The sequence below is a fragment of the Sminthopsis crassicaudata genome, chromosome 3 (assembly GCF_048593235.1).
Source record: "Sminthopsis crassicaudata isolate SCR6 chromosome 3, ASM4859323v1, whole genome shotgun sequence".
Lineage (NCBI taxonomy): Eukaryota > Metazoa > Chordata > Mammalia > Dasyuromorphia > Dasyuridae > Sminthopsis > Sminthopsis crassicaudata.
Genome location: NC_133619.1, coordinates 335,384,899 through 335,400,004, shown reverse-complemented (window position 1 = coordinate 335,400,004; position 15,106 = coordinate 335,384,899). Strand labels below are relative to the sequence as shown.

At 36.8% G+C, this 15,106-nt stretch overlaps 1 protein-coding gene across 7 annotated transcripts in view; it reads left to right on the top strand.

The window, feature by feature from the left end:
• Positions 1-484: 484 nt before the first annotated feature.
• LRCH3 (leucine rich repeats and calponin homology domain containing 3) overlaps positions 485-15,106 on the top strand; it is a 163,570-nt gene continuing 148,948 nt past the window's right edge. For 4 of the 7 annotated variants that reach the window (XM_074301491.1, XM_074301492.1, XM_074301489.1 and 1 more), the window contains exon 1: positions 485-774. In XM_074301491.1, the coding sequence (XP_074157592.1) occupies positions 519-774 (256 nt within the window). In that variant the 5' untranslated portion in view covers positions 485-518. The remainder of the gene's footprint in view (positions 775-15,106) is intronic. The other 3 variants (XM_074301494.1, XM_074301493.1, XM_074301490.1) reach the window with 1 other exon arrangement.

The window sequence follows — 15,106 nt, the reverse complement described above, 5'->3', positions numbered from 1 at the left end:
GCAATTACCACTGACCCGGAGAAGGACTGTAGGGCAGAACTAGTCTATCGATTAGGCATCCCGGGTCTGGAAGCCTGGAGGGACCCAGGTGGCGTCTCGGAATTTGCACGCCTTAGAGCTGGACAAACCCGGGGTAGTTTAACCTCCCCAGCTTTTTGTACTTATGTATCCGTGGAATTGGGGTGCGGCTTAACATTTCCCTTTCCGCCCTTATAGTCATTTCAATGAAATATTCGCTTAGTCACATTTTGAGCCCTGCTGTGAATTCTAGCTAAGAAATACCCAAGTTCTTCTCTCACAAAAACAAACAAACCAGAACTCAGCCGCAGGAAGCCGCGGAGAACTCGAAATGGTAAACTTCCCCCCCACTTCTCAGCCTTTAGGCTTCGCACGCAGGCGCAGGCGCCGACTTAGCGGAGCGGGGGCTTAAGCCTGCTACCTCTTCCTCCCTCCACCCCCCAGCCTTGAGCCTCTCGCGCATGCGCCCTCTTGGCGGCCGGAGAGGAGTCGGCAGGGAAATGGCGGCCGCGGGGATAGTGGCTGTTACTGCCGCTGCTGAGAACTCGGGGCTAGCGGCATCGGGCGGCAGTTTCTGCGGGATAAACTGCGGCCCAAATCCCGGGACGGGCCCGGGACCAGCCTCGTGGAGCCGTTCCCTCGACCGGGCCTTAGAAGAGGCGGCAGTAACGGGGACACTGAGCCTGAGTGGCCGGAAACTGAGGGAGTTCCCCCGGGGAGCGGCCAACCACGACCTGACGGACACTACTCGGGCCGGTGAGCCGGAGGCTGGGGGCGAGGGTGGGGGGCGCGTCGGGCCGCGCGGAGGGTGACGGGATGGGACGGGGCGCTGCGAGATGGCAGGAGAAGAGGGAAGCGAGAGGATCGCCGGGGAGAGGGCGAGCGTCGCTGGGGGGAGCAGAGGGGAGACCTTGGGGTTCTTGGGCTGAGGGCTTGGGTAACGGGGCCCCGACCTAACAGCCGGAGCCACTCTCCTCTCTAGGGCCAGCGGCGGCTGCGGCAAGCCTGCCCTCTCAGCCCGCGGTCCCCAGGGACTAGAAGGAGCCCGACAGCATCCTTCTGAGTGACAGGAGGATGACTGGGTGTGTGAGGGTAGGACGGGGCGGGGATTGGTGGTTTCCTACCTTCTCTTAGAAAGTTGCTGGCGAACTACCGCTCCCCGAGGTCTACTTTTTTGTTTCCAGACCCCGCCCAGTGGAGTGGCCGCCGCGGGTGTTGGCTTGGGGGAAATTTTGTACTTTAGATTATTTAGACCTGAGGCGCCGGCTGGGATGGAGTACCAGCATTGTTACACACAAACACCCCCGCTAGCTCTCCCTTCCCTGGGAGTCTCTGCGTCCTCACCAGAAGGGATGCGGTTCAGCTGCAGATCTCCGCTCTCCATCAGTTGGGGTCCCTTGAGTTCGATTCGGACTAATTAATACCTTTCATCTCCTGGACCGCTTTGGCAGTCTGGCGAAGTCTATGGACTTCTCAACATAATACTTTTTAAATTCATGAAATAAAGTTAGAAAATAAAAGTTCTGGGACCCTAAGTTAACACCTGTGGGAGACTGTTGTGGCTCGGAACTCTTAATACAGTATGTTACTGTGTTGTTTAATTACTATGAGGTAGTGGTGCTTGAGGCTATTAGATGCATTTAGCTCAAAGAACTAGAGTTTTCCCCTAGCACCTGAATTTCTCCTTTTCTATGATTTCTATATCATATATATATATATATATATATATATATAATTTCTCCTTTTCTATGATTTCTATAATTGTTCTTATCAAAATTCTTGAGAGGCAGTAAGCACGTCCCAAGAGAGGCAGTAAGCACGTCCCAAAAAATAGAAATCAGGCCGGAAGCCAGAAAGATCTGACACATTATTAGTGAATTCATGACCCTGAATGTGTCATTCGTGTTGTGTGTGAGTTGCAGAGAAGGTACTGGCCTACAGTAAAAAAGGGAACTCCTTCTACTAAGGAAATCACAAGCCCGGGCACTGTCACTATTAAGTTTTTAATAACTATGATCTCAGTTCATTCTGGAACTGTTGGCTTTTACTGTTGTGAACTAATTCTTTCATGTTCCATTTACTTTTCACTTTTATCTTAAAAAGAATTAAGAGCCTAAGCAGAGTCCATATTTTGCCAGCTTGATTTTTGTTTGGTGTATTTGTATGCTACATTCTCAAACTTCTCAGACTTAGCATTTTGCTGTAGCTTTTTGGAAAAAGGAAGGGAAAGGCATGTTAGAAATTATGCAGTATTTTTCTTTTGTAGATGTCTTCTGCAATTTCTCAGAAGCTAAATTAATAGAGTAATAGGTGAAACACTAGGTTTTCCTTGTTTAAAATGTAACATTCTCCTAGAATGGATTTTTTTTTTTTAATGTATTCATGGTTTTAAACAAGAGAATACTTGGCCTCTAATTTTGACTTATCATGAATTCCCTGCATAGCTGTATTTGAAGAAATTAAATAGGCTTTATTTCTTGTAAGGTGTTTGTGATTGCAAAAGAATGAATAACATTTTGCTTCTTATTCAAAATGAAAACAATAGTGTGCATGATTTATTAATGAGTCCAATAGTCTACTATTTATATTTGCTTATATCTGAACAAGTTACACAGAAATCTTTTGTTAGATTTTATGCAACTATTGTATTTGATACAAACTCATTTAAAGGTGACAAATGATGTGTACTATCGATGATGAAAATATGAACAAAACAAAACTAATATAATTTAGATTGTGTCCATGGAAATTAGAGGAAAGTCTTTTTGTTTGTTTAAACATTAACTTAGTTATATGATACTCATTTGTAATTTAGAATCTTGATGGTTGTTTCAGTGGTAAGGAATTGTATTGTGCTTTTGTTTTCCCTTTTTATTTTATAATTTGAGTATTTCACATAATATATGTAACTTACTTCTGCTTGCTTCACCCTGTATTATTTTTGGGAGGGGGAATTGGACATTTCTCTAATCAGCAATTTGCATGTAATTTGTATTTTGTAAATGATCAATCTTAAAATTGAATGTTGCTTGCCTTATTAAACCTGAGCAGTTGCTGGTTGTATGTGCCTGTTTATTAAAAGACAGTTTCTAAATCTGTAACTCATGGCTATAATTCTCATATTTTGTTACTAATGATTCAGTAGTGATCCTGATCCTATTATATTCATTGAGCCTGAAGACAAGGAAAATATCACTTGATTTTTTTTTTTTTTAACCTAATTCATTGTCTTGACTATATTAAAGTAGTTATTGGAGGTCTTGAAATTTTAGGAAATGTATTCACTTGGTGAAAATTCACTAGATTCTTAGTCCTTTCTCTTATAGAAGTACATTCATAATCATGCTTAATTTATTACATTTTAAATTTGTAAAAATGTTATTCTATATTTGGGCTTTCTTGTTGACACTTTTAGTCTAACATTTAAAAACAAAACAAAACAAAAAAAAACCAACCTTCCAAAGACTGGTGTTTTTATTTTTACCTAAATTAAAAAAAAAAAAAAAAATCCTACATTTTATGATTTCAGAAGGCATCTTTAGTTGGCTGTTCTGTCTCTTTTGTTAAAAAAAATCATATTCTAGAACAGTTTTACCCTAAACCATACCAAAATTGTGCTTAAACTATTCAAAATTTGGAAATGTTAACTTGAATGCTAGCTTCACAGTCCATTATATTGTATAACATTTATAATCTAGAAATTTTATATTTTAGGAATTTTGATGCATGGACACATAAAGCATGATTTTCTATTGGGAACATTTTAAAATAAAATAGAGAAGGATAAAAACAAAGTGGAAATTATATTTCCAATTCTGATAGTAAGACATAATGGGAAACACTCAACTTGAGAGATAGGTGACATAATTACAACAATGAAGAGAGAAGATTGCTTTAAGAGTTTAAAAAAAAAAAAACCAGCAACCAAATTTATTAATCTTAGGTTAATTTAGTTCATTTAGAGTTACATTTTAGAAGAGAGCATAACATAGTGTGAAGAATTATTGATGTTTCACTAATAAGTTGTGTGACCATGACCAAAACCTTTTAAATTTCTGTGTGTTTTAGTTTCTTCAGCTCTGTTTTATGGGCATTTCTAGTTCTAAGATTATATGAGGAAACAGGCCTTTCTTTTAATGAAAGGAATATGTCTACAAGTCTGATATCCAGAAGACTTAAAGGTTTTTCATAATTCAGATCTTGAAGGAAATGGGTTTTACAGATGATGCCATAAACCATTGTGAATTTGGCACTCGACAGCTATAACTAAAAGGATTTTAGAGACACAGTGGAGGCTTATTGATATTAGAATCCCTTCCCAATTCCCCAATCCCCTACTTCCAATTTAACATTAAAATTGGATTCCAGGGACAGCTAGGTGCCACAATAGAGCACTAGCCCTGGAATCTAGAAGACCTGAGTACAAATCTGGTCTCAGACAATTAACACTTCCTAGCTTTGTGATCCTGGGCAAGTCACTTAACCCCTATTGCCTCAGAAAAAAAAAAAAAAAAAAAAAAAGAATTGGGTTTCGGACCAGGTCCATGCTGAAGTCAAACAAGTATACTTTTGCAACTTACTTCAGTTCTTAATTTGGATATGTTGATTATATCAATTACATTGTAAGAATAAAAGTAAAACTGCAGTTTTTTCTTATGTCTAGTGCTTTACAAGAAGTTTATAATATTTGTTGAATTGATTGATTAGTTATTCTGCTCATTTTTCATTCAATAAGCAAGAACCTCCCTCCCCCTTATTGTGTGCAAAGCTGCTTGGAGGTAATTTACACTTTATTGGGGGGAAATGATTTACACATTTATTGGGCACACAGAACAAGTAAATATATAATATTACTAAGTAAGTTTTTTTTAGTGGGGAGAATTCTAGTTGTTGGGAGGATCAGGATGAACCTCATTTAGTAGCTTGACTATACTTAGACTTGAAAGAAACTAGAAATTGTAATGCGGCCCTCTCATTTTACTTACGAGACAACTGTAGGTAGTAAATAACAGAGGCAAGATTTGAATCTAGATTTTCTGATTCCAAAATCATTACTTTATCTCCAAACTCACCCTATTTTGAATTTCCTAATTACTATGAAGGTTACTATAATTTTTTCAGTCATATTACTTTCTTTGTTTAATATTTAAATATCTTCACAATCTGGTGGTCCCTTCTAATGCTTTCAGTCTTCTTAGATTGATTACTCTCCACTACACATATTACCATTCAATTATTACTCGTTATTTTGCTGACCTTCCTCTTCCATCACTATGTCATTGTACTGGCTATCCTCCATGCTAGAAATGCTCTCTTAACTTATGTTGGCCTCTTAGTTTCTCTGGCTTCCTTTAAGATTCATCTTCTGCCAGTGGCTTTTCCCAGTTTCCTCAGCTGCTACTACTGCCTCTTACTAAAGCTTCCTTTCATCTACTTCATGTATCTTATATTTAGTTGTTTTTGTACTTGTATCCTCAAATACAGGCTCCTTAAAGAAGAAATATTGTTTTGTGTTTATGTTCTGAACCCAGAATTAAATACAATGTCTGTCATATAGTAAGTGCTTAATAAATATGTACTGACTGGTCCAATAATTATGTCAAGATTTTATTTTATTATGCTTCTAGAGAGATTGTGGGTAGATTAGATATTGCTAAAATGAATAAATGGAGAAATATGTTCCTATGGGAAACAATGATGTTTTTAGGTCAGACAATAGAATACTTACTCAATTTAGCAGACTATTTTAGTCAGCAACCTGAATTAGTTGAATGATCAAACTCAAAGTGATTTTGATATAATAGTGATATAACATTGCTAACATAGAGGGAGCTTTCTGGAAAAGTGCCTATCTATAGTTTGTCCTATTTCGTCATTTTAATAACTTGGATACATAAATAGTGTACTTCGCAAGATTGCACATGATACTAAGTTGGAAGAATGAGGTATTAGCTAATTCTTCCATCTTAGTATCATATGCAATTTTGAAATGAATTTGACAAATTTGACCACATAAAGAGAAGAATAGGGTTTTCAGCAACCACATGGGGAAAGTAATAGACTTTGTATCAGTGTGAGAGCTGGAAATCATACCATAAAAGGATTGGTTGAAGGAACTGCTGGGGATATTTAGCTTGGAAAAAGCTTGGGGATATATAGTACACATGATAATTTTTGAGTTTGAAGAGATATCATATGGAAGACATTAGAATTTTTCTTGACTTCAAAGGGCAGAACTAGGTGGGAATTAATATTTTGAGATCTTCAACTTTTTAGACAGTTCAGAAATTTAACTGACTGCTTCTGGAGATGAATTCTCCCTCATTAGAAGTTTTTAAATGAAAGATCATTTGTTCAAATATAGGAATTCTGAGAGTTCGGATTATTTTTCTCTAACTGAATTCTTTTCTTCCCACCCCAACCCCACCCCCGCCATCGTTTTTGTTTCTATTGATAGCATTTCCCTTTTCCTAGTTGCTCCAGTTTAATTTGATGGGTTGATTTATCTATATACATGCCATCATTTGCTAAATCTTACTTTCACAACCACCACTTTGTACTCTTCTAACACCCTATTTTACTGGTCTCCTTGCTCCCAATTCGTCATACTCATAGAAGTGACCTGTGTAATCCAATCTAACCTATCTAATCCAATCCCCTCATTTTTTACAGAAAAGGAAGATGAGTTTCAGGAAGATTAAATGATTTATTTGTTCAAGGTCACTCAGGTGGTTACTGCCAGAGGAGGTATTCAAACTTAGGTTGTCAATTCCAGAGCCATCTTTTATACTGCTCTCATAGTAATCTTCCTATAATTCATGAGTCTGATCATTTAATTGCCTTGCCATGACTTCCTACTACTTATAGCAGTGGTAGGGAAGCTTTCTTTTCTTCCAAGCACTATTTAGATATTGATAACATCATTAGTGGACCATACAAAATTATCAATTGATAGAACTCAAGCAGTGGGAGGTTATTGTACTTAGCTTTCATCTTATCATTGCTTGTGGTTGCCCTTAGCAAATGATTTTGCAGATCTTATACAGACAGGGTATTTCCCATCTCTGGCCTATAGGATCAAACATAGGTTATGCTGTCATTAAAGTTTTTTGTAATCTGATTTCAACCTGTCTTTCTAGCCTCTTTTTATGCTACTTTCCTTTTGTGTACTCTCTTCTGATCAAATTAGAGTATTAGCTGCTTCCTGATTTCTCCCACTTCTCTTCTTGTCTTTGTATATCTGTTCAAATTCCCCAATTCTAAAATGAATTTTTTCACCTACACTTGTTAAAAATTTTCCCTTTGATATGGCTCATTCAGGAAACATTAAGCAACCCCTGCTTTCTGCTAGGTGTAAGGCATACAGAAATAAAAGAGAAGTTTACTATTTAGTGAAATAGAATCAACTCAGATGCCTGTCCTTATCCCTCTAGCTAGAGGTGATTTTATTTTTTTTTATCTTTTTATTTACAAAACATGCAAAGGTAATTTTTCAACATTGATCCTTGCAAAACTTTCTGTTCCAATTTTTTCCCTCCTTCCCCCTACTCTCTCCCCTAGATGGTTAAAATATATGTTAAATCCAATATTTGTATACATACAAGTTATCTTGTTGCACAAGATAAATCAGATCAAGAAGAAAAAAAAAAAAAACCTGAGAAGGAAAACAAAATGCAAGCAAACGTCAACAGAGAGTGAAAATGCTGTGTTGTGGTCCACACTCAGTCCCCATAGTTCTCTCCCTGGGTGTACATGGCTTTCTTCATCACTGAACAATTGGAACTGATTTAAATCATCTCATTGTTGAAGAGAGCCATGTCCATCCAAATTGATCATCATATAATCTTGTTGCCATGATCTCTTTGGGATATAAGCCCAGTAGAAACACTGCTGGGCCAAAGGGTATACACAGTTTGATAACATTTAATTATTATCCAGAATGCTTGGATCCGTTCATAATTCCACCAACAATGAGTGTATCAATATCCCAGTTTTCCCACATCCCCTCCAATATTCCACATTATCTTTTCCTGTTATCTTAGCCAATCTGACAGGTGTGTAGTGATGTCGCAGAGTTATCTTAATTTGCATTTCTTTGATCAATAGTGATTTGGAGCACCTTTTCATGTGACTATAAATAGTTTCATTTTCTTCATCTGAATATGTCTGTTCATATCCTTTGATCATTTATCAATTGGAGAATGGCTTGAATTCTTATAAATTTGAGTTAATTTTCCCTGCATTTTAGAAATGAGACCTTTATCAGAACCTTTGAATGTAAAAATGTTTTCCTAGTTCATTGCTTCCCTTCTAATCTTGTCTCATTAGTTTTGTTTGCACAAAAACTTCTTAACTTAATATAATCAAAATTATCTATTTTGTGATTAATAATGATCTCTAGTTCTTCTTTGGTCACAAATTTCTTCTACCCCCATTGATTGGAAATTGGGAATGAGGGGCTAGCAACAACTTCCTCCTTCTGTCCTGTGACTTAAGAAATGTTCGATGTCAGACACTGTGGACCAGATTTCTTTGGATAACAAACTAAACATTATTCAAGAGTAGCTTGGTGGTATATTGATAATGGACCAAACTCACTATTGTCCACCTGCATCCCTCAAGGATGACAGATTTCCTTGAGGCAGGAATAAAAGAATGATTCCCAGGAGAACTGCTTTTCTAAACTTAAATTATTACAGGCCAGCTGAATCAATTCAGTGTAAAGAGGATCGATTTTTAAAAATTATACAGAATCAATTTAATTTTCTCATTTTACTATTTTCATCCTCTGCTGAAATTCTCCCTAAATGGTCAGACCCTATTGTCAAAGTCATTTCAGTCCTTATGTCCCTTGAGTTCTCTGTAGCTTTTGGCATTCACTAACCTTCACTTTTACAGTGTCCTCGCTTTCATTTTTATGAAAATATCTTCTCCCAGATTCCTGACTGCTCTTTCTTTTTTACTCATTTTTCTTTTCCCTCTCCCTTATTATAAGCATGATCCAACAATCTTTCATTAATTGTCTTTTTCTCTGTCTGCCATCTGGGGGAGGGGGTTGGGGGAGGAAGGGAAAAAATCTGAATAGAAGTAAGTGCAAGGGATAATGTTGTAAAAAATTACCCATGCATATGTCCTATCAAAAAAAAAAGTTATAATTATAAAATAAAACAAAAATTAAATAAAAAATATATTTTTCAATAAAAAAAAATTGTCTTTTTCTCTTTCCCTTTGTTAATCTTTTTCACCGTATCATCTTTTCTAGTGACTCCCAAAGCTATATATCCAGCTCCAGCATTTTCTCAAACTTTATACTTGAATTTCTTCTAATAAAACATTAAGGTCCTACCCTTCCTTAAAAGTTTCCTATTTCGGGGCAGCTAGGTGGTACAGTAGATAGAGCATTAGCCCTGGAGTCAGGAGGACATGAGTTCAAATCTGCCCTCAGCCACTTAACATTTCCTAGCTGTGTGACCTTGGGCAAGTCATTTAACTCTAATTGCCTCAGCAAAAAAAAAAAAAAGTTTCCTATTTTTATTGAGAGTGCCATCAACTTTTCAGTCTCTCAGATTCACAACCTTGAAGTCATCCTTAACTCATCGTTCTCTCTTATCCCCAAGTTGCAGTCAGTTGGTGAGTCTTGTTGATTCTACTTCTATAATATATCTCATTTCTCACATTCTCTCCCTTACATGATCACCATTAGCAGTCCTCTTTTCCCCTCATTACCTTTAACCAGATCTGTAGCAGTACTCTTAATTTTACTTCTGCCTTGTAGTCTCTTTCTTCTTTTAATATATCCTTTGCCGAGCTTCAAAGGAATCACAAATATGAACATGTTAATTTCCATGCTCAAGAGCCTTATTACTCTTATTGGAATTTATATTCTTTACAAACTACTCTATCTCATCTTTCCTAGCTTATTGTACAGTATTGCCTTTGATAAACTATACATTCTGGCCAAATTGGCCTATTTGCTTTCCCTTGAACTCAGAATCTCTGCCACTAACTAGCCATGTGACAAGTTATTTAATCTCAGAACAACCAGGAATATTAACTATTTTTGTATAATGGCATCCTCTTGGCAGTCTAATAAAGTCTCTTCTCAACACTTTTAAATTCATAAAAGTGAAATACATGAGATTATAAAGGAAGTCAATTATATTGATTGAATTATCAAACTAATGGATTATTATTTTTTAATTGATAGAAACCAGGTTAACAAGGAATATTGGTTAATTTTAAAATTACATAATAGTTTATATTTACTTAAGTGCTTTCTCCCATTTGAATTTGGTATCATTCTATGAAGTATTAATATAATTATTAGTTTTCTTCCTTTGAGTGGTAGAACTAGACTGGGAACCTACTCACATCTTTCCAACTCCCAGATCTAGCTCTTTTTACATTACACTGTAATAGTGCCTAGCAAATCGTATAAGTGTACACAAAAGTTGGTTTATTCAAACTATGCTTAGAAATTGAGGCTTTGATATTTAATAATAAAAGCTCACATTTAAATAGAACTTTAAAGATTTATAAGCTGTTTTCCCTCTTAACAGATCTATGATGTAAATATTATCATTACATTTTCAAGATGAGGAAACTGAGGGACAGAGAGGATGTCCGTGGTCACACAGTAAATAAATATCTAGGTTAGTATTTGAAACCAAGTCTTAGGATTCTTAAGTTCAGCACTTTTTCTGCTATATTATTATACCCCAAAGAGAACCTGGTTTCCAATTGCGATTTCAACAAGAGCCATAGCAGGGGCAGCTAGGTGTGGCACAGTGGATAGAGCACCAGCCCTGGAATCAGGAGGACCTGAGTTGAAATTCAATCTGACACTTAACACTTCATGGCTGTGTGACCTTGGGCATGTCACTTAATCCCAGTTGCCTCAGGAAAACAAAGAAACAAACAAAACATCAAGAGCCTTAGCATAATAGCAAAAATAACTTTTATTGAAGGGGATAAGCTCACATGTCCAGGAGAAGAGGGAGAAGCTTCCTTGATTCTAATAAAGCTGATCTCTTTTATTCACAACATTCCCAAGATATGCAACCTAAAGAATGGTAAGATCTCTAGTCTAGTCAGAGTGGGCTGCTAATTAGTTTGAACTCAGATTCTGAGCAGGTGTTACATATATTTCTGCTGGCTAGATTCAAATATTGGTCACTATTTCTTTTTTTTTTTTTTTAATTAATTTTATAATTATAACATTTTTTGACGGACATATGCATAGGTAATTTTTTTTTTACAACATTATCCCTTGCACTCCTTTCTGTTCCGAATTTTCCCCTCCTTCCCTCCATCCCCTCCCCTAGATGGCAGGCATTCCCATACATATTAAATATGTTATAGTATCTTCTAGATGCAATATATGTGTGCAGAACCGAATTTTGTTTTTGTTGTTGTTGCTAAGGAAGAAATGGATTCAGAAGGTAAAAATAACCTGGGAAGAAAAACAAAAATGCAAACAGTTTACACTCAGTTCCCAGTGTTCCTTCTCTGGGTGTAGCTGATTGTCCATCATTGATCAATTGGATCTGAGTTAGATCTTCTCTTTGTTGAAGATATCCACTTCCATCAGAATACATCTTCATATAGTATTGTTGTTGAAGTGTATAATGATCTCCTGGTTCTGCTCATTTCACTCAGCATCAATTGATGTAAGTCTCTCCAAGCCTCTCTGTATTCCTCCTGTTGGTCATTTCTTACAGAACAATAATATTCCATAACATTCATATACCATAATTTATCCAACCATTCTCCAATTGATGGACATCCATTATACAAGTCCCTTTCTCTTCTTTAGTATTTCTTTGGGATATTGGTCACTATTTCAACTAAGACTTAGAGTAACCTTTTGTTCACTCTTTCGCTTCATCTTTCAAATGAAGACATTAAGAATTTCCATTTTTCTGGAAAGATCTGGAAGAGTGAGTAGAAGGGAGAATGAAACTTAAGGTGGCTTAGTGATAGGAAACATTGTGAAATCCTGTCCATAAACTCCTCCAAATACATCAGGAAAATGCATCAGACTGAATCCTGGTGGGAAAATCCTGAAAAAGTTGCAGTGCGCTCTTTGTCCATCCTATTTCTGCAAATGGACATAGATTTGTAGACACTAGGAAGAGCAGGAGCATGTCCACCAGGAGCACTAAGATTGGGATAGGTAAAAACTGGCTTTCCACCACCTAGTTCTAGGTCGTAGGTCTAGGTCCAGGAGAAATGGAAGCATTCCATGGTAGGGAGAACTTGGGCAATATACTGAGAAAGAAGGAAGTTCAGAAGGCAGCAGAAGCAGTTTGACTCAGATTCTGGATTCAAAGCAGGGTCTCAGTGCCATTATCTAGCTTAGCTTTTAGAGAAACAACCAAGGCAGGAATCTCAGAGCAAAGGAGAGGCTGAAATCCTGACATTTGTAAACCTACAGAATTTTCCAACTGGACACATATGGGTGGGATCCTGCCATAGTCCACTCTTAGACAAACCCAAACCAAGGTCAAGAACTTACAGGGCTCAAGGTAGGGGCACACTAGCAAATAGACATTGACTTAGATCAGACCACTCTATGAACAGTGAAATTTTGGAGATCTATATACAGCCTATCCCTGAAATCTTGCGATAAGACAATACTTAATAGCCCAAGAAAAGTAAGAATAGGACTAGCTTAGACCTTTCTTCTAGAAATGCAGTAGAGCCCAACCCTAGGTTAAAAAAAAAAAAAAAAAAAAAAGGCAAAGGGAAAAAAAATAAACCCCACCATAATAAGCTGTTATAGTGCCAATGATACTCAAGACACAAATGTAGAGGAAAAGAAATACCCAAAACATCTACAAGTAATGCCTCAGGAAAATAAAAAAATAAAACCTGGATACAACTTTAACTTGAATTCCTGGAAGATATGTAGCAAGAGCTAAAAGTTTAAAAAATAGCTTTATAAATTAAATGTGAGTGTGTGGGGGGAGGGGAGCTTGGCACGAGGTATAAAATTTTGCCCAAGTAACAAATCCCCTGAGTATTAGAAAGGACTATATAAAAGCCAAAGATTCCATGACACAAAGTCAAAAGGCAGAAAGAAAATGGAAGAAAGTTTAAGATATCTCATGGCAAAAGTAATTCACCTGAAAAACAGATTGAAGAGAAAAAAATTTAAGAATAATTAAACTATCTGGATATTGTAGAGGGCCGGAACTTTGGAAAACTTTTTTTTTTTTTTTAATTGAAGCTTTTTATTTTCAAAACATGCAAGGATAATTTTTCACCATTGACCCTTGTAAAATTTTGTATTCCAATTGCCTCCCCCTCCCCTAATGGCAAGTAAGCCAATGTTATGTTAAACATGGTAAAATATATATGTAAATCCAATATAGGCATATGTATTTATACCATTATCTTGCTGCATAAGAAAAATCAGATCAAAAAGGGAAAAAAAATGAGAGAAAATAAATTCAAACAACAAAAGAAGTATAAATGCTATATTGTAATTTAAACTCAGTTCCCACAGTCATCTCTATCCCAAAGAGATCTTAAAGGGGGGAAAAGGGACCCACATGTACAAAAACGTTTGTGGCAGCCCTTTTTGTAGTGGCAAGAAATTGGAAATTGAATGGATGCCTGGAGAATGGCTGAAAAAGTTACAGTATATTAATGTTATGGAATATTATTGTTCTCTAAGAAATGATCAACAGAATGATTTCAGAGATGGCTAGAGAGACTTAGTCGAACTGATGCTAAGTGAAGTGAGCAGAACCAGGAGATCATTGTACATGGCAACAATAATATTATATGATGATCAATTCTGATGTACATGGCTCTTCAGCAATGATGAGATGATTGAGGTCAGTTCTAATGATCTTGTGATGATGAGAGCCATCTACACCCAGAGAGTGGACTGTGGGAACTGAGTGTGGATTATAACAGCATTTTCCACGTCTTTTTTGTTGTGGTTTGCTTGAATTTTTACTTTCTTTCTCATTTTTGATCTGATTTTTCTTGTACCGCAAGATAATTGTATAAAGCAGCAACTGACATTTGAACCGCACTGTTATCTGAACTGATAAAAAAAGGAAAAATACACACACAGTTGGCTTGTAGTAGTGGTTGTTCATATGTGTCCAACTCTTCATTTGGTGTTTTCTTGGCAAAAAGATACTGGAATGTTTTCATTTCCTTTCTCCAGCTTATTTTATAGATAAGGAAACTGAAGTAAACAGGGCTAAACAGGGCTAAGTGACACAATTGGGTGCAGAAATACATTTCACTCAACAAAGAAATGAGTGAAAAGGGAGAAGGAAGGAGGGGGAATTAGAAGATATATTTTGGGAAATTAATTCTGGGAAAACAAACTCTAAAGTATAAAAGTATATATAACTCTTGGAGGTGACAAGGAATGGGAATCAGAGGGGGAGTGCTCTCAAATTGGAAAATGGATGAATAAAGTTATACATAAATATTTATAAAATGTATATAATAAATTATTATTGTTTTGAGCTCTTTATTAGCATAATGACAAACAGGATTCTAGAGGACTAATGAAGAAATATGCTGCCCACTTCTTGAGAGATAAAACCTTCATGATGCTGAAGAAGAGAAATTTTGTTTTGAACATGGTCAATATGGAAATTTGTTTTGACTATATGTGTTTACAATGTGTGTGTGAGTATGTGTGTGTGTGTGTTTCTCATGTGAGAAGGAGGGGTACAGGAAAGGTGACAAGGCAATCTTGCCTGATTAAAACAAAGTGCTTTTTTTTTTTTTTTTTTTTTTTTTCCCTGAGGCTGGGGTTAAGTGACTTGCCCGGAGTCCCACAGCTAGGAAGTGTTCATGTCTGAGACCAGATTTGAACTCGGGTCCTCCTGAATTCAGGGCTGGTGCTCTATCCACTTCACCACCTAGCTGCCCCTACAAAGTGCTTAAAAAAAAAAAATGACACTATGGGGTAGACATTTACACATGAGCAACTTTTTTTTTTTTTTTTTTTTTTTTTTGGTAATGTAGTAATGCACTTGAGCTACAAGCATTGCTATTATTTTGTAGACTAGCCTCTGATTGTGGCTTTGTAGAGAATGACTTCCGACATGGC